Below are 22,628 nucleotides of genomic sequence, written 5' to 3' on the forward strand. Positions count from 1 at the left end.
AGCTGCTATGTAGGTACTGACCTTGCACTCAGCTCCTGGTAGGCAGCTTCCACAGTTACTATCCAATAAATATATATATATTTAGTATTTTAAGTAGTGACAGTTCTTAAGGAGCAAAACCTGAAACTAAATTAAGAAAGTAACCAGAAAAATACCAGGGAAAAAAAAAAAGCCACAGCAGTTTTTCAAGGCATCTGTAATTCTTTTATCTAGCTGTAGAGTACCTGAAAAATAGCAGGCAGTTTTAGATGCATATAAAATAGTACAGCATATAATCCAGCAGTGAGCGCCTGCAGGTAAGTGTAACCTGCTTCAGGTATAGCTATAGGTATCATTTCCCATTAATCCTTCCTTCAGGAAAACAGTATTTGCTTACAGCAAGGTAACAAAAGCCTTTAAAAACTAGAGAATTACATTTAAAAGTTAGGGAAAGTACAGAAGCAGCAGAAGTGAAAGTAACACTAGGATTCCTGACTGACATAATCTATGCCAGCTGGGAAGGAATCCACATGACTGAGCGACGCAGTACTTCTCTGTAGGTTGAGAACGTCCACTTTTACCTCATTTTCCTGTAGAGCGTTTCATTCGCCATCCAACTGATTCCACTGGCAACATGCAGAGAGAGCTGTCTACAAAACAGCAGTTTTATCTGCAGTTCTAGCTGGTCAATGCTTTGTTCTCAAGTGACTCACTGGACTAATAAATCTAATCATACAGACTTACATACCATCACAGTTGGACCATCATTACCTACATGCACATCTTGCTCAGGCCGGCTAAAAGTTCTTGATGAACCAATCAAACGCTGAATACTTATGTCACCAAAGCACACAATCCAGCGTTCTTAAAACGTGTACGATAGGAACCGATATTCCAGTTAATATTTACTTCAGAAGTTGCAATTCATTTTTTTTCCTGCATCTGTACCTTAACAGACATGTTCCTTTAATGCCACTTATTCCTAGAATATAAACCTAGCTTCGCCGCTCCTGTATCTTTTAATATATACATCATGCAAAATGCAGAACTAGACCTTAACAAAAGGGATCATAAGACCAATCAAGTGCTTTAGTCAGCCTGTTTAAAGTACATTTAATATATCATCTCTTTAAAACTGATGGACCTTCTAAGACCATATCCCAGAGGAACAGTTTCTGAACATTTTGTATAAAAGGACCACTACTACTCCAAGTTAACTCCTTACCAACACACCACTGAGCAACATAGGAAAGACTCGAGTTGTTGCTAAAACCAGAAAGATGTCGCCAAATAGGGTCCCTTTGACCACAGGGACCGGTTAAGAGCTACAAAACCACTTACCAGGGCCCTAGTTCGGTCCGTAGACTACAGCATGTGAATCACTCTACTAAAAGCTCTGGAAGCTTTACAATTCCATCTCTGAACATGAAAACAAATACAAAAAGTCAAATTCCAGTTGTGATTTCAACAAAAGGATGTGGAAAGAGAAGACTGTACTTGTCCCATAGCACAATACCTGTGTATGCACAGAGCACAGAGGCAAGGCAACCGATAAGTAAGGCTATGAGTGTTTTAACTACACACACAGGAAGCTGGAAACACGTATCTGGAAGTAGGTGTACTACACATACCACTTCTCATTGAGCACATAACCCTATACCAACAGTGAACCAAACGTCACTTAGACAAATTTTTTTTCAGGCGCTGTAGAAGCGAACAGTCGAGCATCTCATGGATATGCCTCTAACATAGCATCCCTGAAAGTCAAAACAAAACACGCAACCCGATTTACGCTACCATTCCCAAATACGCAGACCAACTTCCAAGTCTCGGCCGTGACTCGGAAACACGAAGCACGCCGCATACGCGTGTCGTGAGGATTACGGCAACAGAAACACCGGCGATCGCGTACGAAATCTCTCCGGGTCTGGCCAGGCAGGAAGCCGGGGCGAAGGCAGGACTCGCCCCGGGGACGCCCGGCCGCCGGGGAAGGCCGGCCGGCGAGGGAGCAGCGCGGGGCGGCGCTCACCTTGCTGGATGTCGCCGTTGGCCCCGCCGGGCACGGGCACGCTGAGCTGCCGCTCGGGCTCGGGCAGGCAGCGCCGGCAGAAGGAGTGCAGGCAGGGCAGCAGCTTGGGCTCGGCCTCGCGCCGGCTCTGCAGGCTCTGCGCGCACACGGCGCAGGTGTCCAGCAGCGAGAAGGGCCCCGGCGCCGCCGGCGTCAGCGGCGGCACGGGGCTAGGGCCCGGCCCCGGGGCGGCCCCGGGCCCCGCCGCCGCCTCGGCCTCCGCCTCCCCGGGACCGCGCTCCGCTGCTACCGCCGCCGCCGCCGCCGCCGCGCCCGGGCTCTCCCGCTCCTCGGGCGGCGCGGCGGCGGGCGCGGGCGGCGCGGCGCCCGAGGGGGACGCGGCGGCGGGCTCCAGGCCGCCGCCTCCGCCCGGCCCAGCCTCCGCGGCCCCCTCCCCACCGCCGCCGCCGCCTTTGTTTTCCGCCATGTTTCCTCCTTTGAACCCAACTCCCCGCTCCGCGCACGCACCGCTCCGCGCCTGCGCGCGCGCACGCACGCACGCACGCACAGCGTCACCGCGCGCCGCGGTGGGGAGGCGGGCACGCGCCCGAGGCGGCGCAGGCGCGGTCGCGGCGTCCCGAAGGCGGCGCGAGGAGCGCGCGCTCTGCCTTAAGGGGGACGCCCGGAGAGACGAGGCGTGACGTAGCGCGACGAGGGCGGCGCATGCGCCTGGCCCCCGGCGGGGCGGGCAACCCGGTCGCGGCGTGAGCTCGCCGCGACGTCCGATTGGCCTGCGGCAACGGTCCCCCAGCCAACGGGCAGCGGGGGCGGGCCGCCGCGCACCGCCCTCCCCTCCCCCCGCCCCGGGAGGCGGGAGCGGCGGCGGCGCGCGGCTCCTGAGGGCCCCGCGCCAGCTCCGGGCAGCGCCACAGGCAGGTGCGGCCCCCTCACGGCCCGCCGCCCCTCAGCCGGCCCCGGCCCCAACAGGCGCCAACAAGAATAGTGTTAAGGGGTTTTATTTGGCAGAGTCTTTTGCCTGACACGACTCGAGTTGTTTTGTGACATCGCAGCAAAGGGCATACAAAGAGCAAAAGGAGGTTTAGTTCAGGCCTTGGGAAAAATGCAAAAACATGAAACAATTCTAAGAACCACGGCACCGTATATAAAATGTGAAATAATTCACAGTACACTTAACTGTGCTTATAATATACTTGAACAATATATTCTGAGTCTTCCTCATTTTCTAGGAGGAGGTAGGGTCAACAACACTTAGAAAGGTATTTTTTCCATCACCTTACACAACTGCAATTAGCGGTCTAAAAACACGTAGCATCTTCAAATACTGCAGCATATTTTAAAACAAGTAAAACAGTAAGGATTAAACCCTCAGAAGTCTTGCTGGATGTTCTCCTTGTTTGCTTCCCCATGCTGTTGTTTGATCTGTGAAATTTCATTTTCTAGCTGCACAATAGTTCGTTCAATCTCATAATTTTTACTGACAAGAGACACCCATCTGGAAGAGAATAAAAACAAAAAGCCTTTAAGTGGTATTTGCGCTTAAACAATCCCCCTTTTTAAAATCAGAGGAACACGTTAGTTATTGATTCAAAAAAAAGTGAAGACGCTAAATACAAAAGTATTTTTCTCAGTAGATAATAAACCTCTGTTGACATCAATGGTAATTTGGACAACTAAAGCGACAAAAGTTAAACCTTAACTCTCTTAGGTTAAGGTTTAGCTTAGCTCTGTTAAACCTTAACATACAAAACTTCACATACTAGGTTATAAGGAAAAAAAGGCTCAAAAACATTGACTTCCAATATTTAGATAAAGAAGGGTTTAAGAAACAATTTACACAGGCAATTTCAAGGACCTAATATGCCCTACTTCTCACATCTGTTGCTCACTGTTTCATTCAACCACAATAACTATTATGTGGAACTGAATCATGCATCCTTTAAAAAAACTTTGTATGGAGAACTAGTATTCCCGTGAAAACATCTTATGAGAGCACTGAAAGACTATTGACGTTCTCCAAGAATTTCACACAAAAGATATACTTATGGAAGATTTAAAGTAAAAATTCTAGATACTCACGTAGATTCCATTTCTCGTAGCTTAGCCCCAGCCGTGAGCTGCATGTTCTTTCGTTGCCAGTTCAGATCTTGAATGTTTTTCCTGAGGGAGAAAAGATTATATTCTTTGCTTTCTTTTTTTTTTTTTTTTTTAATTTGTAAGATCTACTGTTAAATCTTGAAATACACCTAAACCCTAGAAGTACTACCAGAAAGCACTTGTGTAGCCAGGATCCTAACTACCACATACAGATGGAAAAAGCCTAGTACAGGGCTGCACACAGAACCACAAAATAAGTTTAAGGAAAAAAAAAAAATTAACATCCTACTATGAACAAAAGTTCAAAAACTCAAATCTTCTGCTACAGCAGGAAATGCAAAAGCTGGCCGAGCCCAGAGCCCAGCAGCTCTGTTTTGTTCTCTCTGGAAAAGGTCAGAAGAGCTAAGCTGATCTGCTAACCATTCACGATATCCAGTAATTCAGTGAAGCACCCGAGAAGTGCCGAATACTTCCAACCACTCAGGAGACCAAATTAATTTTAGTTCATGTTGCTAAAGCTCTTATTCTGTTAGCCTCCTTTTTCTGCCTCAGTGTGTTCCTTTAGCCTTTCCCAACTCAGGAATCCTCCTTCTATCGACTCTCGCACTGATTCCCGCACTGATTCTGTCCAAGACGCTAACTCCAGCTAACCCAAAGAAGCAGGTAATGATAAAAGATACAACTTGCTATGCAACCTGGTTTTCTATGCACATCTCAGTATGCAGTCCCATCTTCAGGTTGAAGATACTGAAAATTACAGTAGTTCACCTGAATCCGAAAGCTGAAAAGCTCTTATTTGCATAGTCCATAGCATCCTGCCTAAATAAAATGAGTTACTAACGTGCACCACTTTGATATCCTACTACTCCATCAGTGAGCAATCCCTGTCTATTAACTCATTAAAGCATTCACTTTTAATTGAGAGGCCAAACTTAACCTCAGCCAGCATGTCTCCACTGAGACAACTGCATACCAAACAAAGGTCTATTAACAGTGAAAACAAAACACGACGGAGTTTGAGAGAGGATCCCACCACAATTCATTCTGCTCGATCCTCCACAATTCATTCTGCTCGAAGCAGAGGTTCACACACACACACACAAGGCAGAACAGGTATTATAAAGATAAGTCTGGGGCGGGGCAGGGGGTAGACCCCCCCCCACTTACTATTCTAGGTCGTCTTTCCTGACAGTGGCAGCAGCATACACACAAGCCTCTCTGCGTAGCTACAGGAGGAATTCGTATTCCTTCCATCTTCAGTACAAGACTATGAAAAACAATGACTCACCTCAACTTCTGAAGTTCTTTCTGGGCTTGTTCTATCATATGAACCAGGTGCCTAATAGCAGAACAGTAAGTACAGTATGAGGAAAACACATATTCACCCATTTAACCTACCGTTTAAATCTTCAGAGTTAAGCAAGGAACAAGCTGGTAACAGTGCAAATATCAGACAATCTGTTCTCAGTGCAGTCTGTGCTCTTCACTCCCGAGGAGCATGACACGTAACACCTCAACGCTTCTGTAGTAATATACGCAATTTAAGACATAAATCTTCAATAATTACCACGTTCACCCCTTGCTATCAGATAATCATAACATAAAGCTAAATCCATCAGTTAATCACGTTCTACCTTCAAGCTTCTCACTGAATACTTGTGCTATTCTGATTAGAATACTGTTGAAACATTTCATTACCTCATCACCAAGTAATAAAATATGGTCTTCTAATTCTATTAGGTCTTAAACTTACCTGTAACCAATTTATATCATTTTTTTCCCCTCATATATTGTCAGAGCACAAACAATTCTTTTTCTCTCCCCAGCATATTTATAAAAGTTAATGTATCCTCTTCCTGTCTCCTTTTTCCCTAAGCTAAACAAACAACCCTTTGCTTCCTCTCAGAAAGCTACATGTTCCTTTTGCCTACACCTTAATTGAAGCTTAAGCTAACTCTTCTTAAAAACAAGTATTAAAAATCCCTGCCTGAAATAGCCTAAATGATTCCTCCAGCCCTACTTTCTAGAGCTCTATTCAGCTTTTGCCACAGCTTTATTTCACAAATGGCTCCAGGCCAAACAGGAGTGGTAGCACATCTTGGTTTCCAGCTGCTGAATTACCATTTTAAAGATTGTTGCAAGTTGGTTCAGCTATCTGCAATATAAGTCCAAAAGCAACCAACTGCTACCCAAGCAATAACTCACGAAATTCAAGACTTAAGATGTACTGAATTTAAGAGGTACAGGCTATTTCTAGGCCACGAAGGCTATTTCTAGGCCACGAAGGAGGGCTCCTCAGATCACAGCTGTTTCTTGCACGTAGAGTTTTCTCAGAGGAATTCTGCAGTGGTTCCAGGATATGTTCATGAGATTCTCGTTGTAGTTACACAGAAAAGCATGAGGAACACATGGAAAGTGAAGTTACAGCTGTAAGCAGGTTCAACAAAGCAGCGAAACACCTTACTCGTTGTAGACCTTCCAGGCATTGCAGCCGTGCTGAGACATGAGCTCCAGGTTCTCGATGCGGACGGCCTGGTGCTCCAGCTGCGCCATGGAGTTGTTGACGCACTCCTGCCAGGCCGTGATGTCGTTCTTCTGCCCGGAGGAGGGGGCCGGCAACTCGTACCTGCAACGCACCGCGCCGCCCGCTCAGCTCGGCCTGGCACGCAGGGTCCGGGCCGGCCGGGGGGGTGGCCGGGGGGCCGGCCGGGGGGGGCTCACCTCTTCATGCTGAGCAGCTCCAGCGGCTGCCGCGCGGCCAGGCGCTCGAACTCGTTCCGCATGATCTCGGTCTGCGGGGACACGGCGGTGAGGCGGCGGGGCCGGGGCCGGGGCCGGGGCCGGGGCCGGGGCCGGGGCCGCCGCTCCTCACCTCGAAGGCGCTGTAGTCGTGCGCAGGCAGGTAGCTGAGGTAGTTCTTCGTCGGCCGGTACCGCCGCGTCTCCTCCTCCACCAATGCGGCGGCCTAGCACACACGGGGACGTCAGGGAGCAGCGCGAGCGCGGCCGCGGCCCCAGCCCCGGCCCCAGCCCCAGCCCCGCTCACCGCCTCGCGGACGCCCGGCGCCTCGTAGCCCTGGTCGAAGTAGGGCAGCGCGTCCACTACCACATCGCCCGCCACCAGCCCCGGGCCCGACATGTCCGGATCCGCTCCGCTCTGCGCCTGCGCGCCCCGCAGAGCGCCTGCGCCGCGCCGCGCCCCGCCCCGCCCGCCGCCCACCCGCGGCGGCACGGGCTGCGCCTGGGGGGACGAGCGAGGGTTCGCCGGGGCCGGGTCGGGCCTCGCGGCTCGCGGCGGGCTCGGCCGGCAGCGCGCGGACGGTGACGGAGAGGCAGAGAGCAGCTTCCGGGTCAGGAGGCCGTTACTGAGGAGGCAGAGCGCGCCGGCGCCGCCCCGCAGTCACTTCTTCTGAAGAAATCGCATTTTGCTTCCTACAGAGAAAACAGACGGTTAGGACGCGGAGACGCTGCAGCGGCCAGCGGCGAACCCGGCCTCAAGGCAGACATTCGCGCGTGGCCGCCGCTGCCGGGAAAGAGGCGCATGCCCCTGCAGCGTGGCAGGCAGCTCTGGGATTAGACAGCTACCACAAACTGTATCGAGAGATGGAAAAGCTTGAAAAGCATATAAATATTATATAATTTATATTTAGTAAATATAAATATTTTATTTACATTAATTATATAAATTATATTTATATTTTTATCATTTTATATGAATATTTTAAAAATAAAAAATTACAAAGTGCTCAGCATAGGTCAAACAAGTAAAAGTGCATGAGGCAAAGAGTGCACTCTTTTGCTTAAAATTATTTGTTCAATAGCCATGTTTATGAAAAAAGATTATCCAACCAAAATACCAAAGCTGCCTCTTTACCAAGACTGCGAAGGATTTTGTTCATTCCACTTGGTCCAGTCTCTGGAATACTCTCCAAATACTCCAAGGCACGGACCTCAAAAAGACCTGGAGAAGAAAAATATCACTCAGCTATTCCCATTTCTTAGCACGTGGCATCTCAAATCATTAACAAGATTGTGAAAAGAAAATTGTGCCTGTAATATCAGCTGCAGGATCAAGCCTAGAGAGGAGACAGATACAAAAACTCTTTGCTTAACAAGATGCATTCTGCTGAGCCGTTAGACACCACATCTGCATTACATTTGCCCCGGGGGCAACAGGGTAACCTGCCAGGACAGAAGGCTCCTTAAGAATCAAAGTGATGCGACGTTATACTTTGAAAGTTACTTTGCAAAACGAGAAATTAGTATCAAACCTCACCTCTGACCATGCTCTTACTCAGCTCTCGATCTTGTATGAACCCTGCAAACATCTGTGTTTCCATGAACAAGTGCAGGAAGTGACGCACATTGCGTGACATATGAGATTTTCGGAACAACTCCCGCTGAAACACTCTCTCCCCTTTTTCTGTGACGTTCATGTGTAGGGAGTAGTGTCCAACAATCTCCACAAAGAAGCGCACAAAAGCTTCAGAGACCAGGGAGTTAAGAGGCATATCACCTGTGAAAAGGTCAACAGAGGAATCATTTCCCTCTATAGTCATCATTTTGGACAGTCCTCTTCTGAGGAAGAGTCATATAGTCTACTGTAGACATATACTCTATGTGTAGACTTTTCCGTACAAGTACCTTGTGTGCTACTCTGCTCTTGAGACAAGATTTCATTTCGTTCCTCCAAGATTTGTTCAAGTGCAGCCTGGAGCTTATGAGGCAGGATCTCATCCTCATCTGATACCTAAAGAGAAAAATGGTCAGGAAGGCATTTTTGTGTTTTATCTGTCATCAGTAGAAACTTCTCACTGTGAACAGATAAGAAATACTCATGACACACCTGAAACGATCAGAGGGAAGTTACTCTGTGATATGGGGTAAGCTGGTGAAGACAATGCATTTGTCTTGTAGCCACAGAAATGAAAAACATTTGCTCAGCACCTTCCAACTAAGTAGTAGCAGTCACATGCACAAATGACCAACACAGAACAAGGTATGCTACATCCACTACACAGACCCAGGCTTAATATACCAGTGATAAAACACACCAGAACAAAAGTCTGCTCAGAAAAGATGACAAGTCACAACGTTCTGGTGAAAAAACGATCCTTTAATACCTTTCTCCAGTTGCAGGCTGCAACGCAAAATAGAACAATAAGGCAAGGGAAAGGAGAGGCAAATACCCTCCTGAACTACTAATGCTCCAGGATCTTTATAGTGATCTGTCTGCTGATGTAGAAGGCACTGTCTGTACATTAGGGAAAATTTGGGGCCAGCAGAGAATTGCAAGAGAACTATGATAGTTTGTTTTCTAGATCATCGTTCCTGGAAAAAACCACACACCTAGATGAGAGAGGATAAAGCCCTGTAGAGATCAAGTGCACAGAAAGACAGCCAGAAAGCAGCAAAGAATCCTAGTGGTCCACTTAACAGAACAAACCAACTAAGTATCTAAGACAGCCCAAGTAAGCAACACCTTCAGCTTCATAGGGCTCTGTATCTCATGTAACCTCAACCTTGCAAAAAGGATCCTTGCAAGCCTGTTCCCTTTGCTTCTCTGTGGATCTAAAAGGAATGCAGGATATTACCTGGACCCCCCGCAGTCTGCATATGAATACTAGCTTTTGCTGATTTCTTGCTTACATTTCGTCAGTGCTCTTTCCCGGCACATAGCCGTGAGCAGCCAACACTTATTTTACTCACCTCTTGCAAAAACCGGTCAGCACAAAGATCAACAATCAGAACCTGGGGAAAGATGTACCAAACACATTAACTCTTACAACCAAGTATGTTGCTGTACAGAAAAAACAAAACAAAACAAAACCAAAACAAAACCAAACCTTTTTTTGATCTCCTCAGTGGCAGGGAATTTCACACACAAACCACAGGTTTTGCAAAACTACATCCTTTCTCTAAGAACAGTCAATATGATTTATCTTAGACAACAACGGAACACCCTGACACGTATCTGGCAAGTTGTCAATGGTTTCAGAAAAGTTTAAGACTTTGTATTAAGAGAACATCCACAGTTTCTTCCAGCGAGGTTAGCTTCATAACACTGGAATTGTTCCTCCCTTTTCTTTCCCCCCAACTCTCACCTCTTCTATGGGCAGGTCCTGGAGCTGTGGTAACGAGCAGGAGAGAATGCCAATTAGGAACGGGGTCGGAGAGCAAGCAATATCAATCATGGAAGTTGGTAGGACTGGTATGTAGGTGTGTTGCCAAGTGAAGGGATAAAGCGTGGCCACTGCAGCATGGCCACATTTAGACAGAGTGCTAAAAAGGTAAGAGAAGAACAGAATGGATTGTCAACATCTCATTCAGCGCTGAGCTACAGACATAGGTTAGAAAGGCTCAGGAAAACCATAATTGCGTACATTGTTTATGCAACTGAGCTACAGACATAGGTTAGAAATGCTCAGGAAAACCATAATTGCATATGTCGTTAATGCAACAGCAGAAGCCCCATACATCTACTTTTGAAGGCAGTTATGGGGAACTAGGAATAGCATCAACCCACACTAAAGCGATAAAGGTAACATGCCCTTATCTCCTCTTAGGTAAATCGTATACTACAAACTCTCAGCATGCACATAGTCTATGGAGAATCTGCAAAAAGCTCTTAAATGTAACTATTTACAAAAAGTTAGACAAGCTTGCACATGAAACAGGCCCAAACACAGAAGAACCACCAACATTCCTCAGAAAGAACAAGATGCTCAGACTCATTTTTCACCTTAAATTGTCAGCAACAAAGATCACCCTCCTTTCCAGCAGGAGAGAGGCAAAGACCCGAATCATGTGAGAGACACTTAAACACTTAAATAGGCATTCGAAGTCAACATGTTCAAGTCGAGAATCCAACGGACGGCAGAGTTCCATAACCTGAGAGAAAAGCAGAGATGCAGGGCGCTGGATGAGAGTGCCACAGTGCAGAGGAGGGCTAGATGAGGGGGGAATCTGTCCGGAAAGCAAACTGATGGGTCCTCACAGGTAGGAACCAAGCAGCTTAGACAGTTCAGCGCAAAGGACTCAACCAGTTCTTCTCTAAAAAGGCAGGGAACCTCTTCTATCGTAGTATGCTTCTGCAGGAGGCAGGTTTCTCTGACAGCCTCTATTGAAACTTTAGGAAATAATCTTCATGTTAATTACTTACAGCCAGCACCACTGTACAGTGCAGTTTGCAAAGTGCCACTACACCCTAGAGACAGCAATCAACACAGAAAAGCCAGTCCCGATTTCAATTACCTCATTTCCTGCTCCTGGCAGGAAACTCTTCACAGTAATAGTGCGTCCAGGAGCAGGGAAAGGTGCCTCCATGACACTACGCATAAATGGGTGCACTAGGGCTGGGGACATCTCTCGTCTCTTCTCCACTTCATCTAAAATCTGCAAGAAGATAAATCAGACAGTGGTTCAGTGCCTGCTGGTGAGCCATAGGAGATCTGATTCTATGTTACGTGATCCCATTCTGCAGCTACACGTGAAAGGTGCCACATGGCCTCACAGCCCTCTTCCCCCTCGCTTGGGACCCCTGTGTTAGCTCCTCTCAAAAACCTGAATAATCAACATGGGAATAGATATCTATGACTACAACTTCCCGTTTCTCCAATCCAGTCCCCTGCTACTGCAAGGAATGTGTTTTATATATATATATATATATATGTGTGTGTGTGTGTGTGTGTGTGTGTGTGTGTGTGTGTGTGTTAATCAAATTCTCACAACCACTTAGAGGAGTAACTTCTTACGTCTTGCCCTTTGACAAGGCCCCATCCTCCTCCCTAGGAAGCCCTTCTGAAATGCTGTTCTAGAAACTCAGTGCTCCAACAGTTAGAAACCAGCTTTCATCATAAGCTTGTCCTCTGTATTCTTCTGCAATAGCTGCCTTTACCTGTACCAGCCTTTCCCAGCGTTTACCTCCTTACCTACTCTCCTCACGGTGGTAGGAGAACAACTGAGCTCTTTTTTCTCCTTTTAAACTGGTTTTCCATTTGCCCAAGTTGTGGAAGAAGAGGATTAAAGGTCTCCACACCAATAATATTGGCTATTAAAAGCCACTCCCTGGCAGCAACTTGCTGGAGGAATAATCTGTGTACTGGCAGACAAGTCTCAGCGCTAGTATCATTTCCTTTGCCCGGTCAAAGCAAAGGTAGCAAGGAAGCACCCTGCTGGGATAGATGTTATAATTGCTAAACAATTTTAGGCTAGACAGAAGCATCCAGTTACTTCCTGGAGCCTGCAGGTTGTTGGAGACCCATATCTGATAAGAAGTAACAGGCTCTCCCCACCTCACCTTGGAGAAGAGGTTGAAGCAGCCCAGGCGGCTAACAATGCAGTACACCTCCGGAAGGCGCTTCCCTTTCCCTTCTGGCTGAAAGGCAACAGAACATTTACACTGAGAACAGGGATGCAATGAAGAACCTAGCACCTACAATGTAGCTGACTCACAGAATTCCTTCTGCTGTAGTTCCCTCTACACCTCTGACTTAAGAGATTCCTGAGGAATGAGCAGTCCCAGGAGCTGCCTTTCATAGCCAGAACCCATTTCACTGTATTGCTCCTGGGTATCATCCTGCCCCTGCCCTTATGCATTTAAGGGGCTGGTAATGTCAGCAGTAGCACAGGAACTGCACAACCCACATGGGAAATCACTGTGCATCCTCACTTGACTGTGAAAGCTTCTCTTTATCAATGTATTCTTTACTCTCCATTCAACATAGGTGCTTACCAGGAGCTTCTTGCAGTATCCAAACCAGCGGCTGCCATCCTCACCCGTCAACACAAAAGAAAACGTTTCGCTGAGGACCAAAGAACAGTCAGGGTCAAATTCATCATGCAGTTTAGAGGAAGACAAGAGACCAACAGACAAAGCAAGACACGTGCACCACAAACTACAGGCCTTCTCTTTCTGGTCACAGCAGAGACCCCTGCTATGGGTAGCCGGGTACGTCAGCCTCCGTTCTGTGGAAGAACACCTGCAGGCCACCGACCCTCATCCACCTATAGCTCTCCTCCTTCCCAACCGCTTCTGCATTCTTCCAAGCAGCAGCGCAAGTACTTACTGCTCGCAGGAGCTGGCCTTGAACAGAAGTTACAAACTTCTGTTATAAACAGGAAAGACGCTGCTTGGGCAGAAGCAGCATGTCTGCCTCTACCTCCATAACCTTATCTTCCCCTATCATAGCAGTTTGGGGCTCAGTCTTTCCCATTTTTTTCCTGCATTGGCTGCAGTTCCTTTGGTCCAGGGAACTGGCACATACCTAAGCCCTCGGCATTGCCCCCAGAGGCACATCAGGCATCAATACTCAAAAACAATTCTTTACCTTTTAAGGTCCGATGTAGGAAACCAGTCTTTGGGATCTGGAAAGCAGAATTTGGGAATGACCTTTAGCCTCTCTTCAGTATCCTTTGACTGTCTGAAGGGATGTTCAGGCTGGAGGGGTAACACATGCATTTAAAGTCACTGCAGCATGGTGCATGGCTGCAGCATTTTAAACAATAAGAGACTCTTCCAAACACTGACCATCAGATAGCTAGTGCAGGAGAACAGATTCTGGCTACAACAGATTCCCCATCCCCTCTTTCATCATTCCTGCTGATTGGACTTTTGTAAAATTACCCAGCTGGTCTTGGTAAGTGTTGAGCAAGATTTAGTGGCATAGCCAAGTTTATAGGGAGTGAAACTAGAATTGAGCCCCCAGATGACTGTTGTGTGATTAGGCAGCCTGCCTCAGTTCTGTTCCCAGGAGAGCTGGGGATGCTAACAGAAACAGGAATGTCCTTGACTTCTGATGTGCAGATCGTTCCCAATTCAGCTGTGAAAAGAGCATAGCTGTTCCATGTCCCAGTTACCCGGTACAGGCTCAAGCCAAATCCCTCAACAGACAGCACAACTTTCCATGCTTAAAACCACTCAGAAGGGGCAAAAAGAAAGTTTTTTTAAATAAGAGAGAGCACAATTCAGTTGGAAATGCCCCTGAGGAGAGGAAGGTTGTTCCATAAAGCTAATATTAGAAGCTGAGCTCTCAGTCAGCATATGCAGCTTATTCCACTGTCCCAAGCTGAGACAGCATCAAGGAATAGTTAGAAAGACAGTACAGCATTTTCCACAGAATAACAGTTGTACAAAAGCTTTGCTGGTCTTAGGCACACAGCCCAAAGAAGAGGGTGACAAGCAGATCACTTGGAAGCAATGCTATTTTTAGAAGAGACGCACATCTGTAATCAAAACATCTCCATAATTGGCGGGCAACGTTTCCTGCAAGTCCCCCATCAAAATACCATAATTTGAATAAAGGATAAACAAACACCAATAAAATCATTTGTTTTGTCAGTGCATTTATAAAAGCAAGCAAACAGCCACATGGTACAATTAGGTCTGATTACCTGCTCAAGCAGTAGGAAAGAACAACATGCTGTGCTTCCCCAAGGTGATGCAATGTACCAGGGAAAAGCTAAGTCTGGTTGCACTCCTTTCTGCCTTCTGAAACTCTAAAGTTTGCACTTTTAGCAGCCATCATTTATGCATCTTCAATTTTACCCACAAAATTAAGACTGTGCACTCTTTCTGGCTGTGGTCCCTTATTAATTTTGTGAAGCAAAATGTTTAGATATTTAAGATGCTAAAGGTATTTGCACACAAATCTCTGCTGCTGCCAGACACCAGACGTCCTGCTGGAGCCCCATATAACTTCCCCTCATGAATTTAAGATCTCCTTCCCTATTTGGATGACATGCAGACTCCCTAACAATCTCCAGCTTATTCCTGATAGTGCAGCTACAAGAATTATTGGTTTTGTTCTGTCCTTAGTGGATGGTCCCAGGCACAAGCCTAACTAGTGGCATATGAATATTCAGTTTGGGACCATGGAAGCAAGCATCAAGGCTTCATCCTCTTGGATTCACACTAACTAGTGTGTGCACTGAGTCATAATTCAGTTACATGCGCTCATCTTGTCATCCATTTGGACTGAACAGACACAGAAAGTTTATTTCAAATAGCTTGTTTTGGTTCACAGTATTTCAACTTCCACAGTCAATCTTGGCTTTTGGAGGGCTGGTATATGTGGCTTGGCCATTTTATCTAATTTTTTTTTGTCAAAAAGTATAAGTAAGCATAAAAGCCATAGGATTCCAGTTCCTGTATCACATCAGCCAAACTGCCCCCCTTCTTGCTATAAATCACAAGCTGCCTCAACGAAGTCAGGCCAGCTTTGGGAACAGACAAAAAGTTTCGATGCACTCCCTTTTCTCTCCTGCAGGCTGCCTCAGCAGTGTACCGCAATACAGGATGGCTTTGCGGTTATTTCCAGACAATTAGAATAGGAGCCTTCCTAGTTCCCACAAAAGACAATGAACTCCTCATTACACCCAGTGAGCGTTAAGCACATAGGCACAAGTGCACTGGCCAACCAGAACAGAATCGTTTCCATTAACTGGGTCAGAGGCAATTATTTTCAGTTTAAAAGGCATCAGCAGTCCTCCAGCTCTCTTGGGCTTTATCATCTCCCATCTCTGAGCTCTTAAAAGAGATTTGCCGTATGTTCAAACTCCCAGCCAGTCCCACCCACTATGCCATAGCTAGTGGGACAACAGTCCTTAAAAATCTCATCTTTTTGTAATTCTCAAGACATTCAAGGAGCAAGCTGGATCTTACTAGCCGTCAAAGCTAGTGAAGGAGATATAAGGTGCACCAAGAGCCCGCAGACAAGGAAACAAAATAGTCTGCCACAACACAAACCCAGCTGTATTCACACCAGAACAACATTTAGACTGAAAAAGAACATGGCAAATTATAGAGTGGCCAAGGTCCATAACCCAGCTGTTGCCAAGTTATTTTTGAACAGCAGCTTCATCCCTACTAGTGCCAGAACAAGGAAGGGTTCAGTCAGTACTTCAGGTAACAAGATCAATTACATGCTTGCATATGATTGCTTTGTCAGTTAAATCATCACAGGAAGGCACACGCATGAGAAGAAAGGAAAGGCTGCAGGACTTCAGCAGCAGGGTTAGTCACTTCTGGAGATGCGCTGTCTCTTCAAACCAGTTCTTGTATTTTCAATCCACGTCCCTTAGGAAGTCCACCTTCCATGTCTCAGAGACATCAGAATCAGACACAGAAGCCTCTAACCGCTCTGTCTTTTGAGAGAAAAACGTTTTTCCTCTGCACATTTGAGGTTAGAAATTCTTTTCCATTACAAATCCAATTTCCCCGCTGCGAGGGTAGTGTTTCTGGAGGCACCAAGTTGGTGGGGCTTGCTAAACCTTACAATATTACAGGTATTTATACCAATGGAGAATCAAGAAAGACATTCAACAACTTGCCCAAGACTATGCATTAGACCTGTAACAGAGCAAAGTGCTTCAAATCCCAAACCCATATCATACCTAGTAGGCCAGTTTTATTATAATAGAGCTCAGGAAGGGACAAACACACAGAGAAAATGAACGGTTACTGAGCGCGTTGTGTGGGGAGGTTTCCATACAGCTCTTACCTTGCTGGGAAACTGCTGTATGATTTGAGGTGTGTATGTCATCTCCGATGCCTTCTTGTGTAGCGACACCACCACAAACAGCTCAAATAGCTGCTGTTCCTGGAGCTCTATCAAATCCCTCTCCAACGTCTGGTAGTGTGGGTTCCTCTTGCAGGCTGACTGCACCTGCAGCAGGCACCTGTGTCGACCTGAAGGAGAGAGCACATCCAAAACCAGCCCACGACTACTATTGCCACATGCCCACAGCTCACAGAGAAGAATCATCATTACCTTCAGAAAGGGGAAAAGAGATGGGTGCATTTGCCTAACCTCACAGCACTGCCTCACCCCAAGGGAATGGGACTCCTCGGTCAGCTCCTCAAGCTCAGAGCTGTTCCAAGCACAGCAGCACTGGCCTTTGCAGCAGCTCCACAGCCCCTTTTGCCTGATAGCTAGCGTTCTGCTGCTCATGACATTATTTTCGTGCACCTCCAAGCAACGCTGTGGTAGCAATGAGGCAAGGCTGACGGAAGAAGCCTAGCCTTATCAGTTCACAAATGTTGCCAGGCTTCAGGCAGCTACTCCATAACACAGCATGGGCATTCAAGAGAGGCAGTTTCCTGACCAGGAACGCTACAGGCTGGGATGTCTTGGCAGGTAGTACACACCCACAAACACAGGCAATGCTCTGACATAAGAAATCCCTGTGGCCCAGGCACCATGACACCTGCTGGACATTTGAAACAACTGTTAAATCAGACAGTGACTCAATCATCGTATTTTTGAAGACAGTCTTCACCCTCCATTACTCTTCTTAACACAAAAAGTTGAACTTCATCATTGCCTCCGAGTTAAGGCCTTTTGCACGCTTCTAAGTAAATGAAACATCTAGAACAATTCAACTGGCCCTGTTCAGTAGATCCTCACTGCACATAGTTATCCTGTTTACAGACATGCCAGAGTCATTCACCAGCCATTACCATTTCACTTTCAAACCTTACCAGCCTAGAAACTCAGACCTCTTCAGTCTCTCCCACACCAGTTAAAACCAAGTAGTTGTCACAAGTCTGGGCCCAGTATCAAACTCAGGACTAAGGAATCAGACAAATAACCAAGTGATTTCTCCCTACAGGAAAGGGTATTTCAGAACATTATAAATATAAAACAGAGCCAATGACATCAAGTGTTAGCAGCAGGGGCGATCCAGGGACAATTCACTGCAAGACATATTTTGGTAAACATCACTCTACTAACTCAGAAATGAAATCTACTTTAGCCACTGGCAGATCAGTAGCATTAAACCTGAGGGCTCAGGATAAGCAGCAGAAATAGAGGCCAATTTGCCACATCAACAGCTCCCAGCCTTAGCACACCACCTCTCAGATGTTCCCTTTCTCTGTCATGGCAGAAGCCACCATTAGTCAACATGCTTATCCCATTAGAACCTTAGCCAAATATGTAGTGCTACAGGAACAGGACCAGCCCCTGTGATTCACTCACTTTTTGGCTGATTTTCTGTATTGCTTTCATTCCCACTGGTTTCACCTGAAACACACAAAGTTTTCACTTATTAGCCATGCAGAAGGAAGATGGGCAACACCCTAAGTTGGGAAAGAGAGAACTTCAGACTCATCAGGCCAACATCATGCAGGGCTGCTCATCCATCCTGCTCAAAGCATCAGCAAAGAGCAGCTATTACTGGCAAACGTGCTACAACAGTAAATTTCAGAAAGTGGAGTTGATATGAAGTCACTGTTTCCAGTGAGCCATCTTCTAGGTCAGCTGAACACAGGCCAAGAACAGAAACCAAGCGGTTACTTGATGCTGCTAGGAAAGTTAACAGCATTGCTGAATAGAATATAGCATAAATAAAGACAGCACCACTGCTAGAAAACCAGAACACAAGAATATCACTTTAGAGACACAAAAGAGATGAGTGGAGCTGCCAGAGGTGGTTCTCATACAAGTGGTTTTGGTGTGCATTTTTTTTTGTTTTGTTCTGATTTATGTTTTGAGAAAGCACTTTTAATAACTACTCCATCTCTTCAGGCTCAGACTACAGTGGGATCTTCCACTTTTAACAGCATTAGACTTGGGTTAAGCAAGTATTCCCAATCCTAGCAGTGCTGAAAGCCCACCAGTTTCAGAGTTTCATGCAAAACATAGGGTTCAGTGCTGCTAAGTCAGCCCAGCACGAGGTAGTGGTACTGGCCCACTAACAATATCCCAGGACATGGAGAAAATTGCACTAGTCAACAAGTGTATAAAAAAGAGAACGGTGCAAGAGTCCTCTATACCTTTCTTTGGAGGAGCTTCTTTCCCACTGGAACTGAGCAACTTCACCCTCTTCTTTCCGCGTTTAGAATCAAAGATCTCCTGTACTTTTAGTACAAGCTGAAATCCAAAGTAGAAGCAGAGGTTAATATGGGGTCCAAAATGGGCACAGCGCCAATAGAAAAGCAGCCCAACAGCTATCATCTAGCATCACAACACTTTGGAAAGGCTGCTGAAGTCCTGACAGGAATCCTGGCTCAGAAGCTGCTGGCTGGAGTGCTTTTAGCACAGCTCACTGGATAATGAATGAACACAGAACTTCTGCTACAAGAGAAATATTACTTTTAGCACAATTCAAAGCTGACACCAAACTGTCTATACATTCTAGAATTCTGGAAGTTCTCATATTTTGCTTACCAAAGAGATAGAGGAAGTGGCAAAATGTCCAGCATCAGATCTCAGTTTTCTATTACAGAGGCCAACTACAAAGGGACTTGCAAGAGTATCTTATAAACCTTCCTCTGCAAAGGATTCTGAACTCCACGTACCCACAAGCATCCCAGTTCTCTCCAAGCCCAGAGAGAGCAGAGCTCTCAGTGTAGCCTGGGGTTTATTTCTTTACATTTGTTGCTTGCAGATGGATGCCAGATAGCTAAGGTAAGTTCTCCAAAGCACCATGCTGGACATAGAACAAAGCTACGCTGAGCACAGCCCTTGACCCGAGAGAGTTTGCTAAAATGAATGGATCATACTTTCAGTTTGCACAACTGTGGAATGCCAACAGGACAGAATGATGTGTCAGCACTGCAGGGACACCACAGACCTGGTCCACTGCAAGAAAAAGCTTGGAAAACAACACAGCCCAAAGCAAGGTAAGCTACAGACATGGAAGAAGTGTCGGCATTTAGACACTTCAGGTAGCTGCTGCTAACCTTCCTCCCATTGTTAACAAAGGCCTTAAAACTAAAGTCACATTGCTTTTTGCTACTCCTGTCACAGGCCTCCCCGGGTTCCCACCCTGAGCTGCCAGGTATGGGTATAGGCCAGAGGCGCTTCTTGATTCTACATGTCAAAGAATGCTATCACCTCTCTGAGAAAAAGGATTTACTTTAAACACAGCGTGCAGGTCAAGTTCATTCTTGTCTCAAGTTAAGAATTCACTAAATGCTCCCACTGAATACAGCAGGGTGGGGCCCAGTCATTTGTCACCACAAATACTGCACAAAAAGAAAGATATCCAGCAAGAGAACCTGTTTTTCAGCTCAAGCACTTATCCTAAGCTCAGCAAACTAGGCATAGGCTCCTCTCCTTTTCAGATCTATTTCTCACAATTTTCTGGGCCAGACAGACGTGTTCTTTTAGTGTGAAGAGGCTGCAAGGAGGAAAAAATCCCACTGCAGAAGATGCTTCTTCTGTTGCAAAACCTGCCTCCTTCTCCCTCTGCTGTCCACTTTTATCTAGAGGTTTTCAATTTCTGTTCTGATTTTTGCACAATTGAGTCACCAGTGCAAGATATTGTGTATGTTTAAGGCAGTAATGTGTTTCCTGAGCCACAAAAAAAAAGTTTTTCTTTTTGGGCTCCAAACCTTTTCTGAATCTCTCTAACAATCTTGGCTCAGTTTTCTGAGAGCAGAGAGAATAACGAGTGCTTCCTGCTTGTAAATTGTTACCAGATTTTTGGAGTAGGTTTGGTTTTGGGGAATGTTTTATTTTCCCTCTTCCAAAAGAAAGATACTCTTTGTCACAGCATTTTTATAACGTTGTCCTCTCCTTCCTGATTTCCCATCCCTGCAATTTGTTTAAAACCACATACAAAAGATCTTTATTATTCTAAAATACTTAACATTTGAACTGTATTTTGCAACGGTCCCACTCCACCCCACAGTCTCATGCAAATCGAGCAAATACACTCAATTTTCACGAGAAATAATAATCTGCAGAAGTTAAATGATTTTACCATGGCTAAAGTAAGTTGTTGCCACTACTATAATTAGAACTTGAGTCACAGGCACAACACACCAAGCGTTCACCACTTCAGCGGTAGCTGTAGTTGTCCTACAGCACACTCTACACTTCATCACTGAAGGACACAAGCTGGTAATTGATAATAGTATCTCAAAAGATTCCCAGCACACCAGGTAAGAATTACAACCAAGTCCTCTATTGTAAGGATGGATTAAATGCCTTCCTCACTACTCTGGCATCAGAAGTACCTGCATCTTTTACACATCGGCAGGAGGGAGTGGCCAGAGGCACAGGCAGGAGAAATGTATGAAGGCTTTGTGAAACTACTTGTCATCTTTACACTATCAAACAGCTGCAAGAGTATGTTCCTAATGGCATGTTGGCTTGCAGTTCTTGACTTGACGAGTAACCAAGTGCCTACAAGCTCCCAAAGCAGCCCCACACACTCAGACATCTAACAACTTGGCTCCTGTGCAGTGAGAACATAAGGAACAGTCTGAGACACGTGCACAATATCGTACAGAACCTGCCCTTTAGCTCACTGAGAGCCTCCTTGCATTCCTGCACCACATTCAGCACAGAGCAAGCATCACTGCACTTCATGGAGGCATTGGGAACATACTTTTAATGACAAAACACTAGGAAGAGCTGGTATCCAAATATAGCATCAGGCTACATTTCACCTACTACCCTCTTTGCAGATTCTTGGCCATCAGCACCACCACCATCCCAGCCAGAACCGGCACTCTGTTTTTTGATCCTCCAACACTTGCCTACTACTGGGAGGGAAAACGGTTTGAGCAGGGTCATCTGTCCACACATACAGCAGCGATAAGCAGCATTCACCTGCCAGACACTCAACTCCACGACCACTTACAAAGCACTTACAGGGTGTCAGATAAAGCAGCAAGAGTTTGAAATGCCATGCAAGAAATAAGGTTTCATGCTTAAATCTCACCCAGGGCAAGTTCTTTCTCCTGCTAGCAGCCTCTGCTGCTTGGAACAGCTTCCACTCTGTCAGCGTGACAGGCAGGGTTATGTCCTTCAACATTTTCCCTTGCAAACTTGTCTGGGAAGGCTTTAGCTCAAGAGTCTTGCGACTGAGAAAGGGAGGCTTGGGGGGAAGCTAGAAAACAGAATCAGAAGAGATGGTCAAACATGGGATTAAGCTTTGGTCCAAATTCGCAGTCAGAGGAGTCATATTACAAAGGATGAATTTCCTGCAACCTCCTGTTCTACCAAGCCAATTCCTCCGGAACACTCAAGCATCTCATCAACACTCTTTTTCCTATCTTTGTGATTCTTAACAGCTTAATCAACTGCCACTGCCATGACTGTTCATTACCAATTACATGAATAGCAAATAATAAATATTAAGGAAAGACAATGACATGTCGGGGCGGGGGGGAATTTGAGGCCAAGGGGAGCACAGAACAGGCCCTTTGTGAGGATGACTCCCTGTGAACACATGACAATTTAATCCCCTCACCCTACCTTGGGAGCCCTATTGGCGCTCCGGGGGGTTGGTAACTTCCAGACAGATGGGACCTTCCACAGGGGTAAAGGCAGCGCTCTGATATCTTCATAGGGGTTCTCTTTCACAGGACCTGTAAAAAGCATTGAAGAGGGAATTTATGAAAGGAGATAAATTACTGCATTCTTGCAAGGGATATGAACACAGAGTGTTTGCACAGTTTTCTGCCAAGCTTGAACAGATCTGGAGAGAGATCTGTAGTTAGGATTCATCAAACCACAACACTCCTACCACTGCAGAGAAACTAGCTCCATTGCAAAGCAGCTGATCTTGTC

The 22,628-nt window shown here is 46.2% G+C and overlaps 3 protein-coding genes across 3 annotated transcripts in view; all 3 read right to left on the minus strand.

The window, feature by feature from the left end:
* The window catches only part of TRIM33 (tripartite motif containing 33), a 43,643-nt gene extending 41,169 nt beyond the window's left edge, over positions 1–2,474 (minus strand). The window contains exon 1 of the mRNA XM_068918196.1: positions 2,009–2,474. Coding sequence (XP_068774297.1) covers positions 2,009–2,474 — 466 coding nt within the window. The remainder of the gene's footprint in view (positions 1–2,008) is intronic.
* Positions 2,475–2,987: 513 nt separating this feature from the next.
* Positions 2,988–7,314, minus strand: BCAS2 (BCAS2 pre-mRNA processing factor). Its single transcript, XM_068918662.1, has 7 exons — positions 7,148–7,314; positions 6,975–7,067; positions 6,824–6,894; positions 6,567–6,728; positions 5,391–5,441; positions 4,085–4,165; positions 2,988–3,500 (listed from the first exon to the last, which is right to left on the minus strand). The coding sequence occupies exons 1-7, from the start codon at positions 7,238–7,240 to the stop codon at positions 3,374–3,376; spliced, it is 678 nt and encodes a 225-aa protein (XP_068774763.1). The 5' UTR covers positions 7,241–7,314; the 3' UTR covers positions 2,988–3,373.
* Positions 7,315–7,316: 2 nt separating this feature from the next.
* Positions 7,317–22,628, minus strand: part of DENND2C (DENN domain containing 2C) — a 29,429-nt gene continuing 14,117 nt past the window's right edge. The window contains exons 14-29 of the mRNA XM_068918650.1: positions 22,314–22,426; positions 21,778–21,945; positions 18,878–18,974; positions 18,081–18,125; positions 16,602–16,789; positions 13,431–13,540; positions 12,836–12,905; positions 12,401–12,478; positions 11,356–11,496; positions 10,844–10,992; positions 10,206–10,383; positions 9,811–9,852; positions 8,746–8,851; positions 8,378–8,617; positions 7,976–8,062; positions 7,317–7,533 (exon numbers count right to left, since the gene is read on the minus strand). Of these exons, the coding sequence (XP_068774751.1) occupies positions 7,502–7,533; positions 7,976–8,062; positions 8,378–8,617; positions 8,746–8,851; positions 9,811–9,852; positions 10,206–10,383; positions 10,844–10,992; positions 11,356–11,496; positions 12,401–12,478; positions 12,836–12,905; positions 13,431–13,540; positions 16,602–16,789; positions 18,081–18,125; positions 18,878–18,974; positions 21,778–21,945; positions 22,314–22,426 (1,844 nt within the window). The 3' untranslated portion in view covers positions 7,317–7,501. The remainder of the gene's footprint in view (positions 7,534–7,975; positions 8,063–8,377; positions 8,618–8,745; positions 8,852–9,810; positions 9,853–10,205; positions 10,384–10,843; positions 10,993–11,355; positions 11,497–12,400; positions 12,479–12,835; positions 12,906–13,430; positions 13,541–16,601; positions 16,790–18,080; positions 18,126–18,877; positions 18,975–21,777; positions 21,946–22,313; positions 22,427–22,628) is intronic.

Source organism: Struthio camelus, chromosome 24 (assembly GCF_040807025.1).
Source record: "Struthio camelus isolate bStrCam1 chromosome 24, bStrCam1.hap1, whole genome shotgun sequence".
NCBI classification, from domain to species: Eukaryota; Metazoa; Chordata; class Aves; order Struthioniformes; family Struthionidae; genus Struthio; species Struthio camelus.